At 46.5% G+C, this 27,148-nt stretch overlaps 1 protein-coding gene across 1 annotated transcript in view; it reads left to right on the top strand.

Moving 5' to 3' along the window:
• Positions 1-27,148, top strand: part of LOC115092436 (disintegrin and metalloproteinase domain-containing protein 9-like) — a 222,976-nt gene that overhangs the window by 82,097 nt on the left and 113,731 nt on the right. The window contains exon 4 of the mRNA XM_029603269.1: positions 2,370-2,459. Within this exon, the coding sequence (XP_029459129.1) occupies positions 2,370-2,459 (90 nt within the window). The remainder of the gene's footprint in view (positions 1-2,369; positions 2,460-27,148) is intronic.

Here is a 27,148-nt window from a genome sequence, read left to right on the forward strand (position 1 = left end):
AAAAAGGCCCATATATGCGAGTATATAGGCTGACCATGCACAACTCTTATTTTAAAAGCAACAAATTTACTCGCATATATGTGCATGTGTGAGCAACAGAACATGTGTAAAACAGGAGCAGATTTAGGGCAGGGCAATATTTATGCACATAAATCCTGATTTTAAAAACAGTGAATCCAACGCGTATAGGACTGTTAAATGCACATATTTACTTCTGCTCTTTTTCATGTGTAAGTCCGAATAAAACTCATTACAGCAAAAAACTGACTTAGGGCCTTATTTTCTAAAGTATCGCAGGCCTGCGATACTTTAGAAGATGAGGGGCGGGGGGCCGAAATGGGGGGCACAGGCCTGCGCTAGCCAGCAGCGATCGCACCGTCGCGGTGCGATCGCTGCCGGTTTCGCACCCAATAGGGCCACCATAAGAGGTGTAGCTATTGGGAGCGAAATAGGCAGCGAAAAGGCATCTAACTTTTCGCTGTCCGCGGCGTCGGCGCAGAGTCGGCCCCAGTGACGCCCCAACTCTTCCTCTTCCGGGGCCGACTCCGCCCCCATCCTGGTATCGCACGTGATAAGGGACTTTTCCCGTGCGAAAGGTCCCTTATCACGTGCGAGCGGCTTGGAAAATAAGGCCCTTAGTGAGAGATCTGGGTGAGCTGGGGAGAGTGCAGCCTGAAGAACTAGAGGGGTCTTGATGACCTAGAGATAGGCTGGGCAAACTGGTAGACTATTTGGTCAAACTGGTGATTTGACTTCCTTCATGTGTGCATGTTTTAAAATGTGCTCACTTGCACATGTAATAGCCAACAAGTCCTAAGGAAATATTTGAAAATAACACTTCATCATATAACTGCTTAAAATTAGGAGCACACAAATGCACACTAGGCATATTTTATATAATACGCAAGCACTTGTGCAGATGATTTAAAATTTCAGTGCATGTGAGCTCGCACCCACATATGTACGTATATGAGCATGTGCTCATTTTAAAGTTACCATCCCTTATATTCCATCTTCTCCAAATAATTGTTCAGGTGGATTATACTGTGGACATTCAAAATTGTAAAATACAAATGTATGAAATACATAAACCATGCAGACATAAAGTTTGTAAAACATCAAACAATAATAGAGATGTGAATCGTGTCCTCGATCGTCTTAACGATCGATTTCGGCTGGGAGGGGGAGGGAATCGTATTGTTGCCGTTTGGGTTTTTAAAAATATCGTGAAAAAATCGTTAAAATCGTGAGCCAACCCCCTAAAACCCACCCCCGACCCTTTAAATTAAATCCCCCACCCTCCCGAACCCCCCCCCCCCCAATGCTTTAAATTACCTGGGGATCCAGCGGTGGTCCAGAACGGCGGCGGTCCGGAACGGCCCCCTCAATTGAATCCTTTTGTCTTCAGCCGGTGCCATTTTGCAAAATGGCCACCGCAAAATGGCGGCGGCCATAGACAAAAACGATTCGACGCAGGAGGTCGTTCCAGACCCCCGCTGGACTTTGGGCAAGTCTTGTGGGGGTCAGGAGGCCCCCCCAAGCTGGCCAAAAGTTTCTGGGAGTCCAGCGGGGTTCAGGAAGCGATTTCTTGCCGCGAATCGTTTTCCGTACGGAAAATGGCGCTGGCAGGAGATCGACTGCAGGAGGTCGTTCAGCGGCGGTCCGGAACCCCCGCTGAACGACCTCCTGCAGTCGATCTCCTGCCGGCGCCATTTTCCGTACGGAAAACGATTCGCGGCAAGAAATCGCTTCCTGAACCCCGCTGGACTCCCAGAAACTTTTGGCCAGCTTGGGGGGGCCTCCTGACCCCCACAAGACTTGCCAAAAGTCCAGCGGGGGTCCGGAACGACCTCCTGCGTCGAATCGTTTTTGTCTATGGCCGCCGCCATTTTGCGGCGGCCATTTTGCAAAATGGCGCCGGCTGAAGACAAAAGGATTCAATTGAGGGGGCCGTTCCGGACCGCCGCCGTTCTGGACCACCGCTGGATCACCAGGTAATTTAAAGCATTGGGGGGGGGGGGTTCGGGAGGGTGGGGGATTTAATTTAAAGGGTCGGGGGGGGGTTTTAGGGGGTTTTAGTGTGCCGGTTTTCCTGCCCTCCCCCTTCCCCCGATTTACGATTTTTTAACGATAAATCGGGGGAATTGGTATTGTATCGTGGCCCTAACGATTTTTGATGATTTAAAATATATCGGACGATATTTTAAATCGTCAAAAAACGATTCACATCCCTAAACAATAATATAAAAAAAAATATGCCTAATTTAGCTAAAATTAGAAGAGAATAATACACCTGCATAGTATATAAGATGTATCTAGATTTAAATTATACTACCATTAACTCTTTTCTGTGCATTATGTATTTGTAGGAATGTAAGAACGATCCATGCTGTGATTTTAACTGTGAAATGACGCAAGGTACAGAATGTGTTTCTGGAACATGCTGCAAAAATTGTAAGGTAAAAAGTGGAATTCATTATTTCATGATTTTTATTTTTATGACAGCTTGTCCTTGTACATATCAAAGCTCAGTCTATCCGATGTATATGAAATCAAGGAAAACCACATATGGGCAAAATAGCAGGATAGCAGTTTATCTTAATGGATACCTCATTTAACAAAGTCTTACCTGTTTCAAACTATAATTAAGACTAACAAAAAAAATTGAATCAAAAAAATGAAAAATGTTACAAGTGTATGACTTTTCTTTCTCACAGGACAAGCAGGATGGTAGTCCTCACATATGGGTGACATCACAGGATGGAGCCCTGTACGGAAAACTTTTCTGTCAAAGTTTCTACAAAGCTTTGACTGGCACTGGCACACTGAGTTCACTGAGCATGCTCAGCCTGCAATTATCCCTGTGAGCTGCAGGTGTCTCCCTCAGTCTTCTTTTTTCCGCTCTGCAGTAAGCATAGCGGTTAGGAGCTCTGTGAGAAATTCTAACACTTTTTCCGCACGGAAATACTTAAACCTTTACTTCACAAACACTTTTCCCTGCACGGGTCTCCCTTCACGTATGTTTATTCGATGCTCGGTTAGTACTATGCCCTGTTTTTTCGGTTGGTTCCTGTCACCGCCCTGGCCTGCCAACTGACTGCAGCCTTCCCTCTCCCTATGTTTTCAGTTAGCCACACATAGCCTGCGAGTGTCTCTCTGTGACACTCTGCCTGGTTATTAGAGCTAGTAGGACAGGGACTTTCATGGTTTCCATTGCTGCCAGGGCCCCCTGTAGATTCAGGTCCTTCGATTCTTCGGTACCCTCGCGCAGTCGATGCCCCATCGCTACCGTCAGTACCCACTTCAGACCGTCCTGGATTCTTAGATTCCATCAGTATCCCTTCCCCACCACGTGGTATACTGATGCTACCGGTCCCTGCATTATTTCTGTAAGTGCCATCCATGTTTTTCATCCATGGCACTGATTTTTCCTTGGATTTCATCGGTGCCATCATTGCCCGGATGGATGCCATTGGCGTACACCGTGTCTCATTGGTGCCATCCATGCCTGGGTTGATGCCACTGTCTCACAGGGCACTTCCAATGATGCCAGGGTCATTTCCATCGATACCATCCTTTATTTTATGGATGCCATCGGTGCCAAGGACCTTTCCATTGATGGGCATCGATGCTGGGTCGATTCCATTGATGGGCATCAGAGCCCAGGTTGATTTCATCGATGGGCATTGGTGCCCAGGTCGATTCCATCAGTGGGCAGCGGTGCCTGGGTCAATTCCATTGGTGGGCATCAGCGCCCAAATCCATGGCATCGATGCCTGCATCCATGGCATCGATGCCTGCTTCCATGGCATCGATGCCATGGATGCCATTGCTGCCCGAGTCAATCCAATCGATACCGTTGACGTCCGTGGCCATGCCACCAAATCCGTTGGTGCCTGCCTCCATACATCGATGCCCTCGACGCCCATGTCATTTCCATTGGAGTCTTCAATGTTCCTATCGATGCGGTCATCGACTCCGTCGATGCCGGTATCATTTTTCCAATACCAACAATGTTTTTTTTTCAATTTTTCGATGTCACATCGTTCCCATAGACCTACCTACGCCGATGTCGTCAGTGCTCCGTCACTGTCTTCATTACTCTGGCCGAGTCATCAATGTTTTTTCATATATATTTTTGACAATACCCCCAAGGCCGCTTTGGCTGCCATTGACACCATCAACACCGACATAGCACCGCCACGCAATGCCCTCGCCTAAACACAGTGCTCCATGCTTTGGGTTCTTATTAAAGCCCCATATTAGCCTAAGACACTACATAGTGCCAGGAGCAGTGCAGGCATGCTGACAGTCCATCAACAGTTGCCATCCACGACAGCGAGGGCATCCATCGCGGCACTGGGGAAAGACCGGGCCGAGCACCGTGGCATGCATCATCACTGACACGGTGACCGTCCACCACCGACGCCATCCAGCACATCAGTGCTATCTTTCTTGATGCTGGACAATGCTCGGGCCGAGCAACATCACCACTGCCATCGGCACTGTTCCGCACAGTTTTGGAAGTCCTTGGTGCTCCAGAAACACCGGAACGAGTTCCGAAGAATTCTGCACTGGCGTCACGAGACATTGAGCCGCTGCAACGAGGGCCGGGTTCATGAGCTTGTTAATTGGCTCCCCTGTTCGCGAGGCATGCCCCACCGACATCGGTGGGGGATTGTGGCCCTCCACAAAATACTACCGTGGTTGCGCCAGCCACGCTCAGCCTGTCTCCTCTATACCTGCGCCACCATACCAGGCATCAGAGTTGAGAGGGGCGTCTACTCCCTCAATGACTCCTGAAATCCACGGAGCCAGCAATATTCACCGGCTCGTCCTTCAGCGATCCATGTCAGATGGTAAGTACCCCGCTTCTGTGGCATTCCCATTGAGATATGTTTTCTAATTTGAGCCACATGGTTCGAAAAGTTCTAGGTCATGTACTTTCCAAGAACCATGTTAGTGTCACATATCGCTATGCCAGCTATGTCAGCCACAATACCAAGAGAACCTCTCTATCATATCTTTGGGCTTGCATCAGGGCTTCCTCCTTTTTTCAGCAATGAGGCTCTGTACAGATTAATGCTCTGGCTTCTGGTTCCTGCTTCAGAACCAAAGTTCCAGGTGCATTCGCTGATCTGCTAAACATGAGATCCAGCAAATACTACCTCAAGTGTAAGTCCACCTCGAAGCCTGATGACAGTTCTCGGTGTCTCCTTGTACAGAACACAGAAATGCGGGTAAGACTTTACCGCTCACTCTCCCAAGGAAGGTTACATGATATCCGGATTACATCAGCCCCTCCAGTTAGACACCTCCTGGTCTCCCAACTGGGTGGATATTAGAGCGCCCACCCCACCTTGTACAAAACTTCCTGGTACACTCTCCCAGATGCTACAAAGCGCAGAGGGGGGAAGGGGGGGGGGGTTGGGAGTTTTAATTACACTATTCTTTCTTTCAACAGAAAGTAGTTACTCTCCCGCCCATCCTGGACCTGAGAAATACCAACTTTCTTCAGACGGCTCAGGTAAAATGTTATCTCTCGTTACCATGCTTCCATATCGCAGTAAATACATTACCTCTAATCTTTCTATGTGCTTCATAGTGAGTCAACAATATTACAATCCCAAGCTCTGCCGGTTGCACCAGCTTCGGCAACTGGGGTATTCATTGAATCACTATCGGTGAATGCTGTTTCTCTGCGGAGTGCAACTTCATTCACGCTTTTCCTTGCATGGACTGCTGCATAACCACAGTCACTCCACGCAAGGAGCTTTCACTTCTTCATGACTCACTATACATGTACTAAATGGGATTACTGTCACTACTATAAATCCCTTATACAACACTTCTGGACACCACAGTCATAATGTGGTGTCCAAACCTTTCTCAATCTCTCTCCTCCTCCACTGCAGGGGCTTGTGCGGTCGGCACAGCCCAGTCGGGGCAAGACCCCGCTCACCCCTCCCTTCTGTGAGCCAGCAGTGAACAGTGAACCGGGAAATTAAGAGCAAAAAAGGGAGAAGAGGGCTCAGAAACCTGCAAAATAAAGAGAAGCAGCAGGACCACGTGGTGAGTGATACTGCTCCCACCCCCAACCCAGCCGGTCTAGCCCAGCACTATTTTCAGGCCCTTAAATTACAGACACTCCCCGGGGCGTCGCGCACCGGGCGTCGCGCGCCCGAAGGAGCGCGACCTAAGGGGCCTGCCCCTTAGTGCACCCCTTTGTGCAGACCCGGAGGGCAGACTATACTCCTCTTTACAGTCACTTCAACCCATTCCTCCAATGTCACTGCAGGGCCCTCAGGCAGCTACAAACCATCACTTCAGCTCCACGTACCCCTGCAAGCAAACCTTGGCGGCGTTTCACCCCTCTTCTACCACACCCACACGGGGCCAACTCTAATCAGCGAACGCAACACCTTTAACACAATACAACAGTTTTTCAATGGTCTTTCATCAGCAGTCCAGGAAGACTTTCTCCCTTCCCATTCTTATCCAATTCTCTAACATCCTCTGCCTGCCACCTCTTTACCCCCTCATTCCAGTCTACCACTCTTGCCAAACCGACCTCCCAGAATGCATCCAGTTTTTACAATCCCGATTCTTCATCACTACCTACCATTGATAGGAAAATCAACCAGGCAAGCACAACACCGCAACCTAAAATCCCTCACTCCAATGCTGATTACACCGATCACCCAACTTCTAGGCCTCACCCTATTTTCGCTATCATTATTCAACGCACAATCTCTAACCAAGAAATCACTGATTCTCGCCGACTATCTCTCCGACGCTAAGCCCGATATATGCGCAATAACTGAGACATGGCTTAAAGACTCAGACACAGCCATAATAAACCAACTACCGACGCTGACATATGACATCTTCTCACTCCCCAGACAGAAAAAAAGGGGAGGCGGAGTTCTTTTAGCAACTAAAAAAAACTTAAGATTCTCTCAACACCCAGTCAACTCATACTCCAAACTAGAAATCGGCTTTTTCACTTCAGACCATCTTCAAATTCTACTTGTCTACGCTCCCCCGGGCCTCCTGGAAACAGATGCATCTCCTATGGTGGAAATAGTCTCAACTCTCCTCAACTTGGACGCCCCAGCCATTATCCTAGGTGACTTTAACCTGCATGTAGACAATCCCACTCTTACTACCAGCTGTGAAGCCTTTCTCACAGCCCTCTCAGCAATGGGATTCAAACAGATAGTGAACAAACCGACACACAAAGCCGGTCACACTCTGGACCTTATCTTTGTTAACAAAGACATATATCCTGCATCGCTCTTCAATTGCAAGAAAGTACCTTGGTCAGACCACACTCTTATTTCGACCTCATTCTCAACAGGCTACAAGGTTAAAATCCAAAACAAAGAATCATCACGCTACAATTCAACCGTAGGAGTCCCACAGGGTTCCTCTCTGTCCCCTACGCTCTTTAACATCTATCTCTTACTGCTATGCCAGCTCCTCTCCAGCCTCAATCTAAAACATTTTCTATATGCGGACGATATTCAGATAATAATCCCTGTTAAAGACACATACCTGAAAACACTAGATCACTGGGAAAACTGCCACCAACAAATCAAACTCCTCCTCACTAGTCTAAACTTAGTATTAAATTCCTCCAAAACCGAACTGCTCATCTCTCCCGAGAACAGTAACATCACTTCCACTCACCCTGGCATCCCACAATCCACGCAACTGAAAGACCTTGGAGTTTTAATTGACAATCGGATGAATTTGAAAGCTTCTATCAACAAAACTACCAAAGACTGTTTTTCACAAACTCCAAGTCTTGAAAAGGATAAGACCTCTCTTTCACTTGCAGGACTTTAGAACAATCCTTCAGGCATTAGTTTTCTCAAAGTTAGACTATTGCAATTCTAATCCTACTAGGTCTCCCTTCCTCCTATACCAAACCGCTTCAGATGGTACAAAATGCGGCAGCACGAATATTAACAAACACCAGAAGAAGAGATCACATCTCCCCTATCCTAAAAAGCCTTCATTGGCTGCCAGTGCACTTCAGAATTCTCTACAATCCATCTCCGTTATCTACAAAATCATTCATCAACATACTTCTATCGACCTGCAAATTCCTCTCCTCTTACACAATTCTTCAAGACCTACTAGAGACGCATATAGAGGTTCACTCCAGGTTCCTCCAACCAAAGCCACTAGACATATTACCTTGAGAGATCGGGCCCTCTCTACCGCCGGTCCCCCTTTATGGAATTCCATCCCCCCAGACCTAAGACAGGAACCCTGCCTCCCAACCTTCAGGAAGAGACTTAAGACTTGGCTCTTCAAACAAGCTTTCCCGGACTCCAGCTAGTGTCCTTCAACTTCAAGTTCTATAACACAGCCAGCTTCATTTAACTGTTCGTTGTAAATATTTAAAATGCTATTAACCTTTTCTTTTTTCTTCCTCTCCCAGTTTAAGCATCCCTGTTTTTTGTAACTGCTTTCTTCCGCACTACAGTTAGTTTGTTTTTTCTTTCTATGCACCACTGTTTTAATGTAAACCAGCATGATGTGATTTTATCATGAATGCCGGTATATAAAAACCTTAAATAAATAAAATAAATAATGGCCTTCCTGTCCAGCAAACACACAGACATTTTAATAAATTCTTACATGTCCCTGAGTACTTTTTTCCATAATCTCAGCCCCTCAATTCTTCATTGTCGGGCCATGGGGTTTTTTCACTATGCACTTTCCTCATAGATCCAAAACTGCTATGGGTTAGATTCAGTGAAATTCCATTATCAGTGGGTCTAAGCTGTTCAACCGCTTTCGTCCCTCATCCATATTGCAGATCTAGAACCAAAACCTAGTCTGATTCTGCTCATGCTCGCATTTACTCAGGGTTGTAAAGTTTGACCTAACAGCTTCTGAACCCAATATGCATCTATTCCACTGCAAGCACAGTTTCACATGAACTTCCTGGAGCTTGTAGCCATGAGTTATACCCTTATGCCTTTCAATACTGCCTCTGCAACAAATGTTTCTGTATACAGACAGACAGCATAGGGACAATGTGCTTTCCAACACACAAGCACGTACAACCTCTTCGCTGTTCTACCCTTGGCCCTTGCTCACTTCATGCATCCTCGGGCCACTTATCTAAGAGATTTTCTGAACGCACTAGCAGACCTTCTCCATGTAGGTTTCCACACTCTCGAATGGTCTCGGACTACATGTGTAGCGGGAAAAATCTTCTAATGCTGAGGTCAACTGAACTTGCCCTCTGCGTCCGAATCGAACCATACGGTGCACAGATTCTATCTCCCTACACATATTTCCAATGCGTTCCCATAGACGCCTTTCTTCCATCAAGGCCCTCTTAAATGTGTCTCTTTTGCTGCCTCTCATAGCCAGCACTCTTCTAATGTTGAACTGGTATGGAGTTCACTGTTCCTCAGACCCACGTCCTGGCTGAGACCAGTATGCTTCCCATAGTTCTCAATCTATCACACCAGTAACCAATTTGCCTTCTTACAAGTCAGTCTCAAATTGTATACTCACTGATGTTCTCAGGTACTGGTAGCCTCACAAAAGCTTCCACAAATAAATCCTACCATTCAAAATGGCATGATTTACCATATGACGCATACAAAAGGGTATTACCCTTTTTTCTTTTTCTACACCACTCTTTCTCTTGCTCCCTCGGATTCTACTCCCCAGACATCCTCCACATAGGGTACACCTCTGTTCCAATTGGTGTATCATTTGGGAGTGGGGATACCCGATTTACGGTAAACCCCTTCTGAGTCGTTTACCATGGATTATCCAGTGATCAAGCCGCCTCTATTTTCACTAATCACAGAATGGAACCTATATCTTATCCTTATAAGTCTCATATGTTCTCCATTCGAGCCTTTCCATTCCTCTCATTTCACAGTTTGACGTGGGAAATACTTTCCCTCATAAATGTCATTTTTGCCAACAGGATCAGTGAGTTACACACTTTGTTACATATTCATCCGACCCTGCGTTCCTCCGTGACCGAGTGGTTTTGCGCATTCAACTTCCTATGTTTCTTAAGGTAGACATTGCATCTCACCTTACTCAGGATATACTCTGCCCATTTTTCCCCAACACCTCTCTCTCACCAGAGAGAGAGGGGGTTTTTTTTTCCACTTCTTGGACAATAATAGTGCACTTGCATTCTATTTCAATCACACTACATTCCATAGGAATTCCACCTAACTCTTTCCTTCTGTGGCAAGAGTCAAGCTGCGAATTCCAGTGGGCAAACAGACTTATTCCTCCTAAATGACAGTCTGTATCTTTTTCCTACCAACAAGCAGGCATTTCACTACAACACTGTGTGTAACCACACTCTGTTGCATCCTTCCCAGCCTTAATAGCTTACCCTTGCCGCTGCTGCTTGTACATATTTATCAGGCTGCAACCTTGGAGTTCTCTCCATACCTTCGCAGCCATTATTGCTTAGATACGACTAGCCGGCATGCTCCATGTTTGGCCCAGTCCGTCTACTCTTATTCTTTTCGATTTAAACTACCCAACATCCTTCCACCACCCCGTTACGGGTTTCAGGATGCCCTCCGTTTCAAATTCCACCCCGTCATTGCGCCTTTCACGCATCTTGGATGCATTTGGTGCACTCTCGGGCATCCTCAGCTCCGTACTCACCCATATGCGAGGACTACCATCCTGCTTCTCCTGTGAGAAAGCAAGTGTTGCTTACCTGTAACAGGTGTTCTCACAGGACAGCAGGATGTTAGTCCTCACAAAATCCACCCACCACCCCACGGAGTTGGGGCTGTATACGTTTTTACCTTTATTTTAGTTTCGCTTGCGCTTTTAGCTATAAGACGAGACTGAGGGAGACACCTGTGGCTCACAGGGATAATTGCAGGCTGAGCATGCTCAGTGCACTCAGTGTTCCAGTGTCAGTCAAAGCTTTGTAGAAACTTTGACAGAAACGTTTTCCATACAGGGCTCCATCCTGTGATGTCACCCATATGTGAGGACTAACATCCTGCTGTCCTGTGAGAACACCTGTTACAGGTAAGCAACACTTGCTTTCTCCATGGACATGCAGGCTAAGTTAGTGCCATTCAAGGGTGACATCATCAGCATTTCCTAGATAAGAAACATGCTCAGCTTTTATAAGAAAAGGTTAGAAGACGTTTGTGCTCATGCCTGACAGGCACAGTATAGACATGTGTACCACTAGGTAGGTTCCAATAAAATGAATCAAAAATAGACTTCTCCAAAAATATCCAAAATGTTAGATATTTTTAAATGTTCTCCAAAAAATAAATAAATAAAAAGAGCCCCCAGGCCCCCCAACCCCTTTAAACAATTGTAGCTTACCCAGCTGGGCTGGCCAGAGCTATTTTTAAAGGGATACTGGCAGGGCAAGCAGCAAACAGAGCAATTCTTCTAGTCTTTTTTTGCTGAAGACCATTATGAAATTGATGTGATGGTGAGGAGGTCCCCAGCTGGAACTTATTTGGATGGTTGGAAGGGTGCACTGAGGCCTTGGCTGAGCTTTGTTCTGTCAAGCTGGGTAAGCCCTGTCCTGGCTTACTGGCAGAGGGTAGGGAGAATTTGAGGCAGTGGCTGGGAGGCTCAGGAGAGACCATTTTTTAATTAAATAAACCAAATCCTCCCCCTGCCCTTGAAAAACTGAAAAAACAAACTAATGCACAATTTTTCCACGTGCACATCTCTACCATTGGGCCCCCCAAAATCTCTCTTCATTTACGAAGTGGATCAAGCATGTCCTGCAGTGCTTTTATCATGCTTTAGTCATAAGGCTTCCTCAGCAGTTTAGTTTTTTCTATTTAAAGTGATTCTTAGAATTTCCCCTCCTTAAAGTTGAGAGTTATGAGGGGATTCATTTTCATGTTCATTATTGTTTCATTTGATTTAGCAGGTACCTTTTCCTTTCAATGACTGACAAAAAGGCTACAGGTGTTGCGCCTATCGGTCACAGGCGGCTGCGACCTCAGCTGCTCACCTCTTTTCTCTCCTCTACTTCTAGTCTGGGGAGGAAAGCTGTCTCTAGTTCTCCACGCCGACCATCATGGTGTTCCTGGGACGGCATGGGCTCTCCTGGTAGCCATCTACTTCCAGGGTACCTAGGGCATGCACACGTGTGCCTGGCCCGTTCTTGAGCACGTCATGGTGGGAACCTCGGGGGGCGTCCCCACCGCATGACGACACCCGCTTTTACTACTTAAGCTCGGCTGATCTTTAGTATGACGAGTTAGCAAGGATTCCAGTCCTGCTTATTCCTCCATTCTGCAACTCTGGTTGCTGTTACTGTCTGAGTGTTCTCGGTAACCCGCGCCTCGGGGGCCTCACTCACACACAGGGCTATATGCTCCTGGGAGGGGCCTCTCTCACTGCCTCTGTTTCTTCCAGTGAGTCCTGCTTTGTTCCTTGGACGACCTGACCCTGCTCCATTCCAAGTCTTCTCGGTGCCTACGCTTCATTCTACTTCTTCAGTGCTGAGTGAGTACAGTGCCTGCTCTCCACCTGCCTCTACCTTCACTGTGTGGATTCTTGGGTTATCTCGCTCTGCGGACCACTACCAGAACCATACCATCTTGTGCAACTTGCCACCGGCGTCCGGCCTATCCTGCTTTGCGGATCACTAACCGGATATCGCCTGCACAGACACCAACAGAGAAGGTATTCTTCAGGGCACCCCCGCGCTGTGGATTACCACTGGCTCTCTATTACCTTGTGTACATCCATCTATTATCTCTGGCCTATCCTGCACTATGGGCCTCTACCAGAGACAATCTACACAAGCACAAGCTGCGGGTTATCATCAGGAAAGACCTGCTTGCAGGTACTATATCTTGGACTAAGTCCATTATCCATTCCTCGGGTTACCATTGCAGTATAATAAAGTTATTTCTCTGTCGTCCATCATCTCTGAGACTCCGCCTGTCATGGTGAGTCACCACAGGGCTCCTCCCTGTGGGTGGAATCTACCCTTACCATGACCCAGGGGCCCACTGTCTAATTCTAGACACACAGAACATAACAACAGGGTTCAAATGGTATCCTGTTTGTAACAGAAAAATGTGTATTGCTGACCATCACAAAAGTCTATTAGGTGCTTAGACATTGAGCATGATGTTAAAACTGTGTGATAAATTCCACATCTACTATCTTTATTTACTCCTTATTTATATATATCTTATATATATATATATATATATATATATCCATATATATCTTAAAACTCTGAAAGGAGTTGAAGGAATCTTATGCCACTACTCCGAGGGAAGGAAGATCAACACACTCCTCTCTGGGATCAAATACTGACACCCAGACCCGGTAAGGTAAGCTGCTTTGGTGGGATCTGGTGAAAAGCAGAGGCAGCCTGTCAAAATTTCTAACGGTTCCTCATCGACACAGTCCACAACATTGAAAGAACTGACACAGAAGAAAGCATCTGATTTATCAACGCATGTAACAGCTTCAAGCTTATTGATGCAAGTCAGGGTGTTGGATAAGTCGATGCAAGTGAAGGCACTGGACAATTTGACACAAGGTAAAGCATTGGATATACTGACACAAATGAAAGCATCGGAGAAATCAGAGAGGTCGACACATGAAAGCGTCAGAGAAGTCGTCCCATGTGATAGTGTCAGAGAAGTTGTCCCATGCAAAGGCATCGGAAAAGTTGATGCATCATATGCATATGTGACATATGCATATGATGCATATGATGCATATGATGCATATGTCACAGAGGTAAATGCACACAGAATCATCGGAAAAATCGATGCACAGGAAAGCATTGGAGAAACACATGCATATTAGCAACAGTGAATCGAGAATGACACGTACCAGAATGTCAGACAAGTTGAAGCAAATTAAAGCATCATCACCTCAGACTAAAAAGGCTTCAACAAACTCAAAACAACTGACGCATTGGAGGCATTGGAGGCAGAACATTAAGATGTCCCAACAAGCCTTGAGGTCTTTCAAACTTAATTCTTAGACCATTGCATCTATCACCTCATAGTAGTCTTAAATCTTCACCACATAGACCTCAACTACAACTATTTGATCAGGAGTTAGAGGAAAACTCTGTCGAAGTATCCTCCTCCCCAAATTCAGATCCCTCAGGACAGAGTTCCCCTTTTCTTCAGGAACTTCTGCATGATAGACCCAATATCCCACTAAAAGACCCTCCAGCACCCAGACCTAAGGCACAGGAGACAAGTATTCTTAGGGCAGCACTACCTCCACCAAAAAGGAAAAACTCCAGACCCCATTCATACCCCTGTTGTGCTTCTCAGTCCCTGATGGACAGGTCACAATTTAAACCATCCAGGAAAGACCATTTCCAAACATCAGCACTAGATTCTTCTGCTGAAGAGACAATGTCTTAAGTTACATCCATATTCAAATCCTTATTTGCTAACCTACCTTCTCAACAGGTATCTGTTCTATCTCACTTTCCAATCCATCTGAAGGATATCATTTTCCTCAGTTGGAACACCCTCCGTCACCTACAAGCATGGAGCTCAGACCACAAGGTTCAGGGAGCCCTAATTTTTCCCCCGAGCTGACTGACCATCCTCATGGGTCACCTCCATCCTCACCAGGAAGTTTGACTGATATTCCTTCAGATCCACCAAAAGAGCCACCTGAGCCTTCTTCACCTCTGAAGGATTTAACCTACTCAAAGCTTTTAGAGAATGCTACGATTCCTGGCCATGGGACGCCACAGCCGAGCTCTTACCTCCCTCCCCGTCAGTTCCGAGGTGACTCCCGGTGGTCCCCCACTCTTCCTGGGCCGCAGATGGATCTCTCCGTGGCGGCTCTTCCTACACCAGCCCCGCCTCCTAGGCGCGTGCACGCGCAGGAGGCCAAAATTTAAAGGGCCCGCGGCAGGAAATAGCAGCCCAGCCCTCCTGAGTGACGTCAGACACTGGCAGCATAAAAGCCAGCACCAGTCTTCAGATCCTTGCCTTGCAATGAGGTTCACTCCCTGGAGTATCTAGTTGCTGTCTCCGTCCTGATTGTTCCTGTTCCAGCTTGTTCCTGATTCCTGTACCAGCTTGTTCCTGACTCCTGCTCCATTCCTGCCTTGTTCCTGTTTCCAGCTCCATCCTCGCCTGCTCCTGTTCCAGCTTCCTCTTGGCTTGTCTTCCTGGCTCCTGACTTCGGTTCGTCCTCTGGTATCCTGCTTCGCTGCCCGTCTTGATTCCTGGCTTGTCTCCGGTCTCTGCTGTCTGCTGCCTGCCCTGACTCTTGGTCCATTTCCCCGTTTGCCTCACTGCTGGCTGCCTTGACTCGGACTTCTCTTTGGACACCCTTTTCCAGGAGACCCCACCTAAGTCCAAGTGGCTCGGGTTCCCAAGGGCTCCTCCCGGGGGTTCCTTGAGCTTCTAGTGGTGAAGATCCTGCTGGTCTCCTGACTCTGATCTGCCTCCCGGCTACGACTTCCGCTGTGGGCCTCCCCTCAGCACTTCTTCATCATCTTCTAGCCAGCTCAAGGGTCCACGATCATAATAGTTTGCAAGGCCATGGACCTGGCAGACCTCTCCGGCCTCCAAGCCATCCCTGGTATTGCCCAGTGACTGCAGCAGCAGCAACAGTGCTTGGATGTCCTAGCAACAACAGTGGAGAGACTGGCAAATCGGCTGGACTCTACACCCCCGGTAGCTCCTCCAGCCCCAGCCTTGGCCCCAATTCCCGGCCTGGCGGCCTCTACACACCTACCAGCTTTGCCCTGGTACTCTGGTGAAGCCCAACAATGCCAGGGGTTTCTTAATCACTGCTATATCCGATTTACTCTGCTGTCATCACAGTTCCCATCTGATTTGGTAAAGACCTCTTACATCGTATCTCTGCTGGATGGAAGGGCTCTGGCTTGGGCCTCTCCATTATGGGAATGCAACGACCCAATACTGGGAAATCTTCAGCAGTTCGTGACCACTTTTAAACAAGTGTTTGATGAGCCAGCTCATAAGTCTACTGTGGCTGCTGAGCTTCTGCGCCTGCGTCAGGGTACCCTGGCCGACTATGCGGTCGAATTCCGCACGTTGGCAACCGAGCTGGGCTGAAGGGAGGACAGTCTCCACAGTATCTTCTTGGAAGGATTGTCTTCTCGCATTAAAGATGAGTTAGCAGCAAGGGACCTTCCTGAAGATCTTAACAGCCTGATTGATCTGGCAGAAAGGGTCGATCGTAGGCTTCAGCAACTGGCGCGGGAGGGTAAAACTCCTCGAAGATCGGTTACACTGGCACCAGCCTTTTATCGACCCATGTCTTCTTCTTCAAACTCTTCGGGCAATCAGGGTGCTGAACCCATGCAACTGGGACAAAGTTCTTTGTACCTGGAAGAAAGGAGATGTCGACGTTCGCTAGGCCTTTGTTTATATTGTGGGAACAAAGGGTATTTTCTAGCTCAATGTGGTGAACGGCCAGAAAACATCAGGGCCTAGGTGTGATCGGGGAGCTATCCCTAGGCTGCATCAATTCTGCTCCTCAGTGTATGGTACCAGTAACCCTCGAGTATCCCAGGGGAACTTTCTCCAATCTCGCATTTATTGATTCTGGAGTAGGAGGGAACTTCATCCTGACTGATTTGGTACAACAATTACAACTCCCAGTAGTTCCTCATAACCCTTCGCTATGGATTTCGTCTATTCATGGCATGCCGCTTACTGGGTGTGTCTCTGCATCCAGCGCACCTCTGACTCTCTGCACCGGGGTTCTCCATACAGAGGAGATCTCCTTTCTAGTTTTAGAGAAGGCTGTCCATCTGATTGTTCTGGGACTACTGTTGCTCCAAAAAGACTCTCCCACCATCCACTGGGACACCTTACAAATAGCTGTCTGGTGTTCACGCTGCTTCTCATCCTGCTTCTTGATTATACCACGGCCCGGGCTAGCGCTAATGGCTATGTCACTTACATTACTGTCCCACTATGTTGCTTACCAGGATGTCTTTTCTAAGGAGATGGCAGAACTTTTACCACAGCACCAGCCTTTCGATTGCGCCATAGACTTATTACCTGACACAATGCCTCCTAGGGGACGAGTATACCCTTTGTCTCTCCCAGAGACACAAGCCATGTCAAGTACATTAAAGAAAACCTGGATTGTGGATTCATACGCCCGTCTAAGTCACCAGCGGGGGCTGGTTTCTTTTTTGTTGCTAAGAAAGATGGCTCCCTCAGACCCTGCATTGACTATAAAGAGCTCAATGCAATTTCTTGTTGAGACAGGTATCTGCTCCCACTCATTCCGGAACTGCTGGACCGGCTGCAAGGGGGCTAAAGTCTTCACCAAACTTGATCTCCGTGGTGCTCATAATCTTGCATGAATCCGCCTCTGAGATGAATAGAAGACCGTTTTCAACACTCGCGACGTACATTATGAGTACCTCATCAAGCCCTTTGGTCTCTGCAATGCTCCAGCGGTTTTTCAAAAACCTAATGAATGAGGTACTCAGGGACATGCTCCACTCTTCTGTTATCATCTATCTGGACAATGTCCTAATCTACTCTAAAGATATTTCTTCTCACTGCCATCATGTGAAACAAGCATTACAAAGACTTAGAAATAATCATCTCTTTGCCAAACTTGAAAAGTGTATGTTTGAGCAAGAGTCACTACTGTTCCTGGGCTACATTTTCTTATCAACCGGTTTCCAAATGGAACCCAGACAAAGTTTCCGCTATCAGGGACTGGTCTCAGCTGGTAGGGGTCAAAGCCCTACAATGATTCCTCGGGTTTGCAAACTTCTACAAACAGTTTATCCCTCACCATTCTCAGAAGGCGGCGCCACTCACAGCCCTTACCAAAAAGGGCGAGAACGCTAAGGAATGGCCATCATCTGCTTGTCTAGCCTTTGAGGATTTGAAAAAGTTCTTTTTGCAGAATACCTGCCTTCACCCTCTACGACCCTTCATAGTGGAGGTAGATGCCTCAAACATAGCGGTCGGAACAGTTCTCAGTCAAGTCTCTAAAAGTGGGAATTTACTCCCTTGTTATTACTTCTCCCGAAAGTTTTCTGCTGCGGAAAGAAACAATGACATCGGCGATAAGGAGCTCCTCGCTATTAAACTTGCCTTTGAAGAATGGCAGCAGTGGCTGGAGGGGGCTCAGCATCCTATTGTGGTATATACGGACCACAAAAATTTGGAGTTTCTCTGCCACGCACTGCGGCTGAATCCGAGACAGGCCCGCTGGTCTCTATTTTTCAGTCGGTTCCATTTTTCTCTACGTTACAGACCTGCAGTGAAGAATGTATGAGCTGACGTGTTATCTCTCACCACGGAATTCGAGGACTCACGTAATCCACCCCAGATTAGACCCTGCGAGGGTTATCGTGGCAACAACGGACCTCCCTCCTACTGGCAAGACAGTAGTTCCTTTTCATCTGAGGAAAAAGGTTCTTTCATGGGCTCATGACTCTCTTACAGCTGGACATAATGGTAGAACGAGAACTTTAGAGCTTCTTGCTCAATATTACTGCTGGCTTCACATGAGATGAGATGCACACCTCTGCGTCAACTCTTGTCCTACCTGTACCAGACAAAGGCCGTTGTCTGGTTGCCCCTGGGGGCTTCTTCAACCGCTACCAATTCCTGCTGAACCATGGACTCATCTGTCCACAGATTTTGTAGTGTATCTACCACCATCCGAGGGGAAGACCTTCATTTGGGTAACCGTGGATCGATTTTCCAAGATGGCCCATTTTGTTCCTTTGTCTAAACTTCCTTCTGCGCCAGAGTTGGCTCAATTCTTCATACAACATATTTTTCCCACCCATGAACTTCCTCTCCACATTACCTCAGACAGGGGTCCACAGTTCACAGCTAAATACTGGAAGGCTCTTTGTAAAAAGTTTGGAGTGTGCCCAGATTTCACTTCTGCATTTCATCCCGAAAGCAACGGCTAAGTGGAGCGTACCAATCGCTCATTAAAGACATTCCTTTGAACTTTCTTTGGGGACAAACAGAATAACTGAGTGTCCATTCTACCATGGGCTGAATTCTCTTACAATAATCATATCCATTCAGCCACAGGCGAGTCTCCCTTTCAACTTGTCTATGGTCGTCAACCCAAGTTACCTCTACCTCTGCCCTTGTCTGTACCATCTCCCACGGCCCAGTTGTCCGCACAGCAGCTCCATTCTCTTTGGGAATCCATTCAGACCAAGCTACAGCAAACTGCGGCCACTGCTAAAAGGAATGCAGATAGACACCATCGTCCTGCCTGGTGTTTCATTCCAGCGACAAGGTATGGTTGAGCACAAAGCATGTTCATCTTCGCTTCCCTTCTATGTGACTGGCACTCCAGTTTATTAGCCCATTCCGGGTATCTGAGAAGATTGGCACCATCTCCTGCCATCTATGCCTTCCCAGTACAATGAAAATTTACAACGTTTTTCATGTGTCTCTACTTAAACCTTTGGTGCTGTCAAGATTCCACTGCAGATCCCCTGATCCTTCCAACACACCAGCTGATGATGACTCCATCTATCAAGTTCGCGATGTTCTAGATGACCGCTTCCAGCACCATCGGTGGGAGCATCTGTTGTTCTGGGAGGGATGTGGCCCTGAGGACAATACCTGGGAACCAGCTGCTAACATCTTGGACAAATCTCTTCTCCATTGCTTCCACCAGGAGCATCCGAACCAGGATCCCCAAGGAGGGGGGCATAAGAGGGGGGTACTGTTACAATTCCCGGCCACAGGATGCCACGGCCAGGCTCTTACCTCCCTCCCCATCAGCTCCGGGGTAACTCCCGGCGGTCCCCTGCTCTTCCTGGGCCGCGGATGGATCTCTCCACAGCAGCATCTCCACAAGGGAGATGCTGCCGAGCTCCTGCTCTTCCTGCTCCAGCCCCGCCTCCTAGGCGTGCGCATGTGCAGAAGGCTGAAATTTAAGGGCCTGTGGCAAGAAACAACAGCCCGGCCCTCCTGAGTGATGTTAGATGCAGGCAGCATAAAAGCCAGCACCAGTCTTCAAATCCTTGCCTTGCATCGAAGTTTGCTCCCTGGAGTATCTAGTTGCTGTCGCCATTCCTGATTGTTCCTGTTCCAGCTTGTTCCTGATTCCTGTACTAGCTTGTTCCTGACTCCTGCTCTGTTCCTGCCTGTTCCTGTTTCCAGCTCCGTCCTTGCCTGCTCCTGTTTTGGCTTCCTCTTGGCTTGTCTTCCTGGCTCCTGTATTCGGTTTGTCCTCTGGTATCCTGCTTCACTGCCCATCTTGATCCTCCTGGCTTGTCTCTGGTCTCTGCTGTCTGCTGCCTGCCTGAATCTTGGTCTGTTTTCCACGTTTGCCTCACTGCTGGCTGCCTTGACTCGGACTTCTCTTTGGACACCCTTTTCCAGGAGACCCCACCTAAGTCCAAGCAGCTCGGGTTCCCAAGGGTTCCTCCCAGGGGGACCTTGTGCTTCCAGTGGTGAAGATCCTGTTGGTCTCCTGGCTCTGACTACTCACTTGACTCATGACTTATGGAATTCTCTTCGGACTCTCATTCCCAGGTGGCCGCACCTAAGTCCAAGCGGCTCGGGTCCTCAAGGGCTCCTCCTGGGGGGACCTCAGGCTTCCAGTGGTGAAGATCCTGTTGGTCTCCTGGCTCTGATCCACCTCCCAGCTATGACTTCTGCTGTGGGCCTCTCCGCAGTGCTTCTTCATCATCTTCTAGCCGGCTCAAGGTTCCATGATCATAACAGAGAAGGTGGGAGCACTCTTGAAAGTGAAAACCCACAACATCCCTAGTCCTAGAACAGAGACAATGAACATTCTAAAGATCCTACAGGTTCCATTAGAGCCAACTGCTTTTCCATTACATTCTCTGTTATATTTGGTCGTAGATAAAGCATGAGAATCTCCCATACTATACTTACAGCATCCAGGAAATTAGACCTAAAATATAGGATGCAAAAGTCTACTCATTACAGTACTATCCAAATTCTGCATGCCCCTGTGGTTGTTGAATCAGCCATTAAAAAAGGGAAGAAATCCAGACTACATTCAAATATGCCTCCCAGAAAGGTTATTAGATGAATTTGGATGAAAGATGTTTCAAGGATCCATGCTAAATGCGTGCATACAGCAACTCCAATTTTACATGGAACAATACCTATATGAAAGTGTCTAAAGCCTAAAACCCTTTATCTCTTGGGCCAGGGAGACACTGGACACTGTAACCATTAATAGACCTGCAGGAAAGTCTACAACATCTGCTAAGAACCATCTATGAAACCTTTGACATGTTGGCTTGATCTTTGGCGGCCTCCATCACAGCCAGACGCATTGCTTGGCTCCGCTCCAGTGCAATTCATGAAGACGTTCATGAAAAATTAGCAAACTTGCCATGTAAAGGGGATGACCTTTTTGGAGAGAAGCTGAGAGATACAGTCTCGCAAATAAAGAAACAAGATGTGGCAGTACAGTCGATAACTTCACCCATAGGTGCTCAATCTATGACCAGAAAATATCATTCTCAGTATAAAAGGGGATTCTACCAATGCAGACCATACAGGAATTATCACCCGTAATACCATCTGTATAGATCACATTTTTATCAACAATTGAGGCCTCAAGTGCAACAGACCCAACAAAGGATCTGGAAAAGAGGTCAGAAAACCCAGAAACCACAAGAAACACAATCTCAAAAACAACAGAGTTTTTGAAAAACAATCAGTCACAACACCTACACAATATCAAGGGCAGAATATCTTCTTTGTAACATGCCTGGTCCAAGGTCACAACCAATAAATGTGTCCTAGATATAGTATTGCAAAGGTACAAACTGGATTTCACTCAAATCCCCCTGTTACCAAATCGAGTAGCGCACACAAGAATCCTTTCCCAAATCCCCATGCTTCAACATGAGTCAAGAACTCTGCTAAACCAACAAGCAATCCACCTTCTTCTGCTATCCCAGATCAACATTGGTTACTATTCTTAATACTTCCTCATTCCCAAGAAGTCTCAACAAATTCATCAAGAGACAAAAGTTCAAAATGACCTCTTGAAAGTCAATCCTCCCTTTTCTACAACCCAATGATTGGATGTGTTTTCTGGACATGAAGGACGTATATACTTGCATTCCCATCCACAAGGTGGGGAATCATTATTACCAATACAAGGTACTCCACTTTGAACTTTCATCTGCCCTAAGAGTCTTCACAAAATGCCTTTCAGTAGTTGTGGCCCATGAACAAAAACAAGGAATCACGATTTTCCCATATCTCGACAACTGGTTCATTGTCTCTCCAAGTGCACAAGCATTACAGAAACAACTGATAAAGACAATTCATTGCTTGAAAGAACTGGGATTTGTCAAATACTATGAAAAATCCCACTTATATCATTCCCCAGACAATTCAGTTCATTGTAGCAAGGATTCACAGGGCATTCCTGCCTGACGACAGAGGTCAAACTCTACATTCTCAGTGCCTACTTTTTCAACAATGAACTTTTACTCCAGTACGATGAATACTAGGGATGTGAATCGTTTTTTGACGATTTAAAAAAATCGTCAGATATTTTTTAAATCGTCAAAAATCGTTAAGAGTCGCGATACAATAGAAATTCCCCGATTTATGTGAAAAATCGTAAATCGGGGGCGGGGGGGAGGGCGGGAAAACCGGCACACACCAAAACAACCCCTAAATCCACCCCGACCCTATAAAACTAATCCTTTACCTTCCCCCACCCTCCCGAACCCCTCCAAAACGTTTACAACGATGTGAATCGGTTCCGATTCACATCGTTAATTTTTTTTTAGTGAGGCTCGACCCTTTAAAATTGACCCCTTACCTTCCCCCACCTTCCCGAACCCCCCAAAACTTTTTACGATTACCTGGTGGTCCAGTGGGGGCGCGGGGACCGATCTCCCGCTCTCGGGCCATCGGCGCCATTTTGGCTGCCACTCAAAAATGGCACCGATGGCCCAATAAAAAAAAAAAACCCACCCCGACCCTTTAAAAATGACCCCTTAGCTTCCCCACCCTCCCGATCCCCCCAAAACATTTTAAAATTACCCTGGTGGTCCAGTGGTGGTCCCGGGAGCGATCTCCCGTTCTCAGGCCGTCGGCTGCCACTCATAAAGATGGGGGGGTTTGGGAGGGTGGGGGAAGTTAAGGGGTCAATTTTAAAGGGTTGGGCCTCACTAAAAAAAAATTAACGATGTGAATCGGAACCGATTCCGATTCACATCACCACTGATCAGATTTTTTTTCTCCCTCTAGCCGAACCCGATCGTTAAGACGATCGGGCACACGATTCACATCCCTACTGAATACTATTCTTATTGGGACACATGGCAGAAGTGATACATGTAGTACCTCATACCCATCTTCACATGTGATGCTTGCAACGGGGCTTAAAGTCACATTGAAATCAGCACAAACAATGTAAAAAGCAATTTGCACAATGACCTCAATGAAAAGGGACATTATGTGATGGCTAACACCCTCAGTGCTGACAAGAGGAGCACCATTCAGGAATCCTCCTCACCAAATGATAGTCACAATGGATGCTTCAACAAGTGGTTGGGGGCCCATCTTCTTCATCTAAAGACACAAGGCTTATGGACCAACACAGAATACCAGTTCCAGATAAACCTATTGCAATTGAGAGCAATAAGGAATGCAATGCATACATTCGAATCAATGCTTCACAGAAAGTCTATAATGATCCACATGGACAATCAAATAGCCATGATCTACATAAACAAAGGAAGGACAGGTTCCAGGATACTCTGTAAAGAGGAAGTACAAATCTGTGTATGGGCAGAAGAGAATGGGATGATCCTACAGGCATCATATCTGCCAGGATTGGCAAATATAAGAGCAGACAGACTCAGCAGGATTGAATACAAAATACTATCCATTCTACATAAAATTATATACGAAAAACAAGAAAACTGGCTAAGTTCATAAAACTACATACCCCAAACAGAAACCTCAGATCAGCAAATAAAGGATTTCTAAAGACACCACCTACTCATTCCAAACAACCCACCTCAACCCAAAAGAAAGCAATCTCTCTAGGTAGCCCAAACTCTGGAACTCCCTCCCAATCAAACTCAGAACTCAAGAAAACCTAAAAACCTTCAAAAAAGATATAAAAACATGGATGTTCACCAAAGCATACCAACTCACCCAATGAACAACACAACGCCAACACCCTCCGGTCTAACCTGAAGAAAAATGAAACTCAACACAAGTATGGATTATAACAAAGAATAGATACGTAAAAAAAACTGAACAGCAACTAACTTGTATATGATATCCCTATGTTAACAATCTTTTGAACCTTTTTGAAACCCTTGTTATCCTCCTTAACTTTATAACCTTTGTATTTTTGTAAACCGTTATGATGGCGAATCTGAATGAACGTATATAAAACTCGATAAATAAATAAATAAATACATACATAAATAGACCCACATGAGTGGTCCCTAAACCAAGCAGTAATGGAAGATCCTTTCAGCCGCTGGGGTAATCCCTGCATAGATCTCTTTGCATCAGAACACAACATGAAACAACACCTTTTGCACAATAGTTCCCAGCAAATGAAGATTATCTCAGAATATGTTCTTGATCCCCTAGTCAAGGGGCCTATTGTACACCTATCCCCCAGTTCCTCTAATATCATGCAGAATACAGAAGTGTATATCAGACAGGGCAGAAATGATACTTATTGCTCAGGCGTGGCCAAGGCAGCCGTGGTATGCTTATCTAGTTCATCTCTCCAGTCATCCACCAGTATTCCTGGGAAACAGCACACAATTACTAATTCAAGAGTACGGAATTCTCATTCACCTAATGCACTCCTCCCTCCAACTAAGAGCATGGAGATTGAGTGGGAGGCCCTAGAACATTTCCAGATGCCACCCTCTATCACTGACATTTTAATAGTAACTAGAAAACCATGCACCAGGAAAAATTACACCTTTAAGTGGAAAAGATATTAAAATTGGTGTTGCCAGCAGAGAATTGACCCTTTCACTTGCTGTCCAAAGGGTTTACTACCATACTTACACTCATTTTCCACCTCAGGCTTAGCAGTGACAAACTGGAAGAGTGGTCGAAGATATGGCAGCTGAGATTCAATGCCAAGAAGTGCAAAGTCATGCATATGGGGAGCGGAAATCCAAATGAACTGTATTCGATGGGGGGGGGAAAGGCTGACGTGCACGGAGCAGGAGAGGGACCTTGGGGTGATAGTGTCTAATGATATGAAGTCTGCGAAACAATGCGACAAGGCGATAGCAAAAGCCAGAAGAATGCTGGGCTGCATAGAGAGAGGAATATCGAGTAAGAAAAGGGAAGTAGATTATTCCCTTGTACAGGTCCTTGGTGAGGCCTCACCTGGAGTACTTGTGTCAGTTCTGGAGACCGTATCTACAAAAAGACAAAGACAAGATGGAAAGCGGTACAGAGAAGGGCGACCAGGAAGGTGGAGGATCTTCATCGCATGACGTACGAGGAGAGATTGAAGAATCTAAATATGTACACCCTGGAGGAAAGGAGGAGCAGAGGTGATATGATACAGACTTTCAGATACTTGAAAGGTTTTAATGATCCAAAGGCAACGACAAACCTTTACCATAAGAAAAAAATCAGCAGAACCAGGGGTCACGATTTGAAGCTCCAGGGAGGAAGATTCAGAACCAATGTCAGGAAGTATTTCTTCACGGAGAGGGTGGTGGATGCCTGGAATGCCCTTCCGGAGGAAGTGGTAAAGACCAGAACTGTGAAGGACTTCAAAGGGGCGTGGGATAAACACTGTGGATCCATAAAGTCAAGAGGCCGCCAATGAAGAGTGGGTGACTCGCCAGAATGATGGCTACTGCCTGGAGACAATACCCTTATTCAATAAACATACACATGGTTACTGTGACTCCAACATCACTCTAAGCTTCAACAGCAAGAGGAAATGTGGAAAAAAGGATTTGCACTCACAAAGACGGGAGTAGCTGGCTTGTTACGGCGGTTACTACCCCAAACCAAATATCCAAATTACTACCTCCACTTTCCTCTATTCCTGATGCCTTTCAACTAGCTTGATCACTCCATTCTTATACTTCACTTCAATGCATATCCAGCATAGTTCTCTGCTTCAACAGCAGGGGAAAAGAAAAAACTGTTACTTCACACATCCAGCAGAGCTCTCTGCTTAAACGGCAGGGGAGAAGAAAAAAGGATTCACACTCACAAAGCGGGGAGTAGCTGGCTTGTTACGGCGGTTACTACCCCAAACCAAATGTGCCTGATACTTCACCTTCAATGCATATCCAGCATAGCTCTCTGCTTCAACGGCAGGGGAGAAGAAAAAAACTGATACCTCACGCATATCCAGCATAGCTCCCTGCTTCAACGGCAGGGGAGAAGATAAACAACCAATAAGGGCTGTATAACATAATCTGGGTAAAAACAAATAAGCATGGGTGTAGCTTGCTTATTGCGGCAGTTACTACCCCTACTACCTCTAACTACTCAAGCTAGATATTTCACTTGGATGCAGCTCCATCACCGCTCTCTACATTAATGGTGGGGGTGGAAGGGAATTAGAACCAAGAGCTAAGAGAAACAGATAAGTATGAGAGAAGAAATGAGGGAAGCTTGCTGGGCAGACTGGATGGGCCATTTGGTCTTCTTCTGCCGTCATTTCTATGTTTCTATGTTTCTATACATGTTCACCTAAGTGCAATAGCAACTTATCACACCATGGGAGAAACACCTCCAATCTCTTCTCATCCTCTGATTTCATGATTTATGAGGGGGTCTGTTATGCATTCACTCACCAGTATGGAAACCCCTTGTACAATGGGATATAAACATCGTCATACAAAGCCTAATGGGTGCTCCCTTTGAACCCATGGAGTCCGCATCTTTCAAACACCTGCCTTGGAAGGTACTTTTCCTTGATGCGGTCACATTGACTTGGCGAGTGAGTAAACTTCAAGCCCTAGTGACCTATTATCCATACCTGCAATTCCACCATGACAAAGTCTTATTGCATACACAACTAACCTTTTTACCTAAGTTGGTTTCAGCCTTCCATTTAAATCAGTCAATATCATTACCTGTCTTCTTTCCTAAAACTCAAGCAAATAAAAGAGAGAAGGAATTTCACACACTGGACT

Source organism: Rhinatrema bivittatum, chromosome 5 (genome assembly GCF_901001135.1).
Source record: "Rhinatrema bivittatum chromosome 5, aRhiBiv1.1, whole genome shotgun sequence".
NCBI lineage: Eukaryota > Metazoa > Chordata > Amphibia > Gymnophiona > Rhinatrematidae > Rhinatrema > Rhinatrema bivittatum.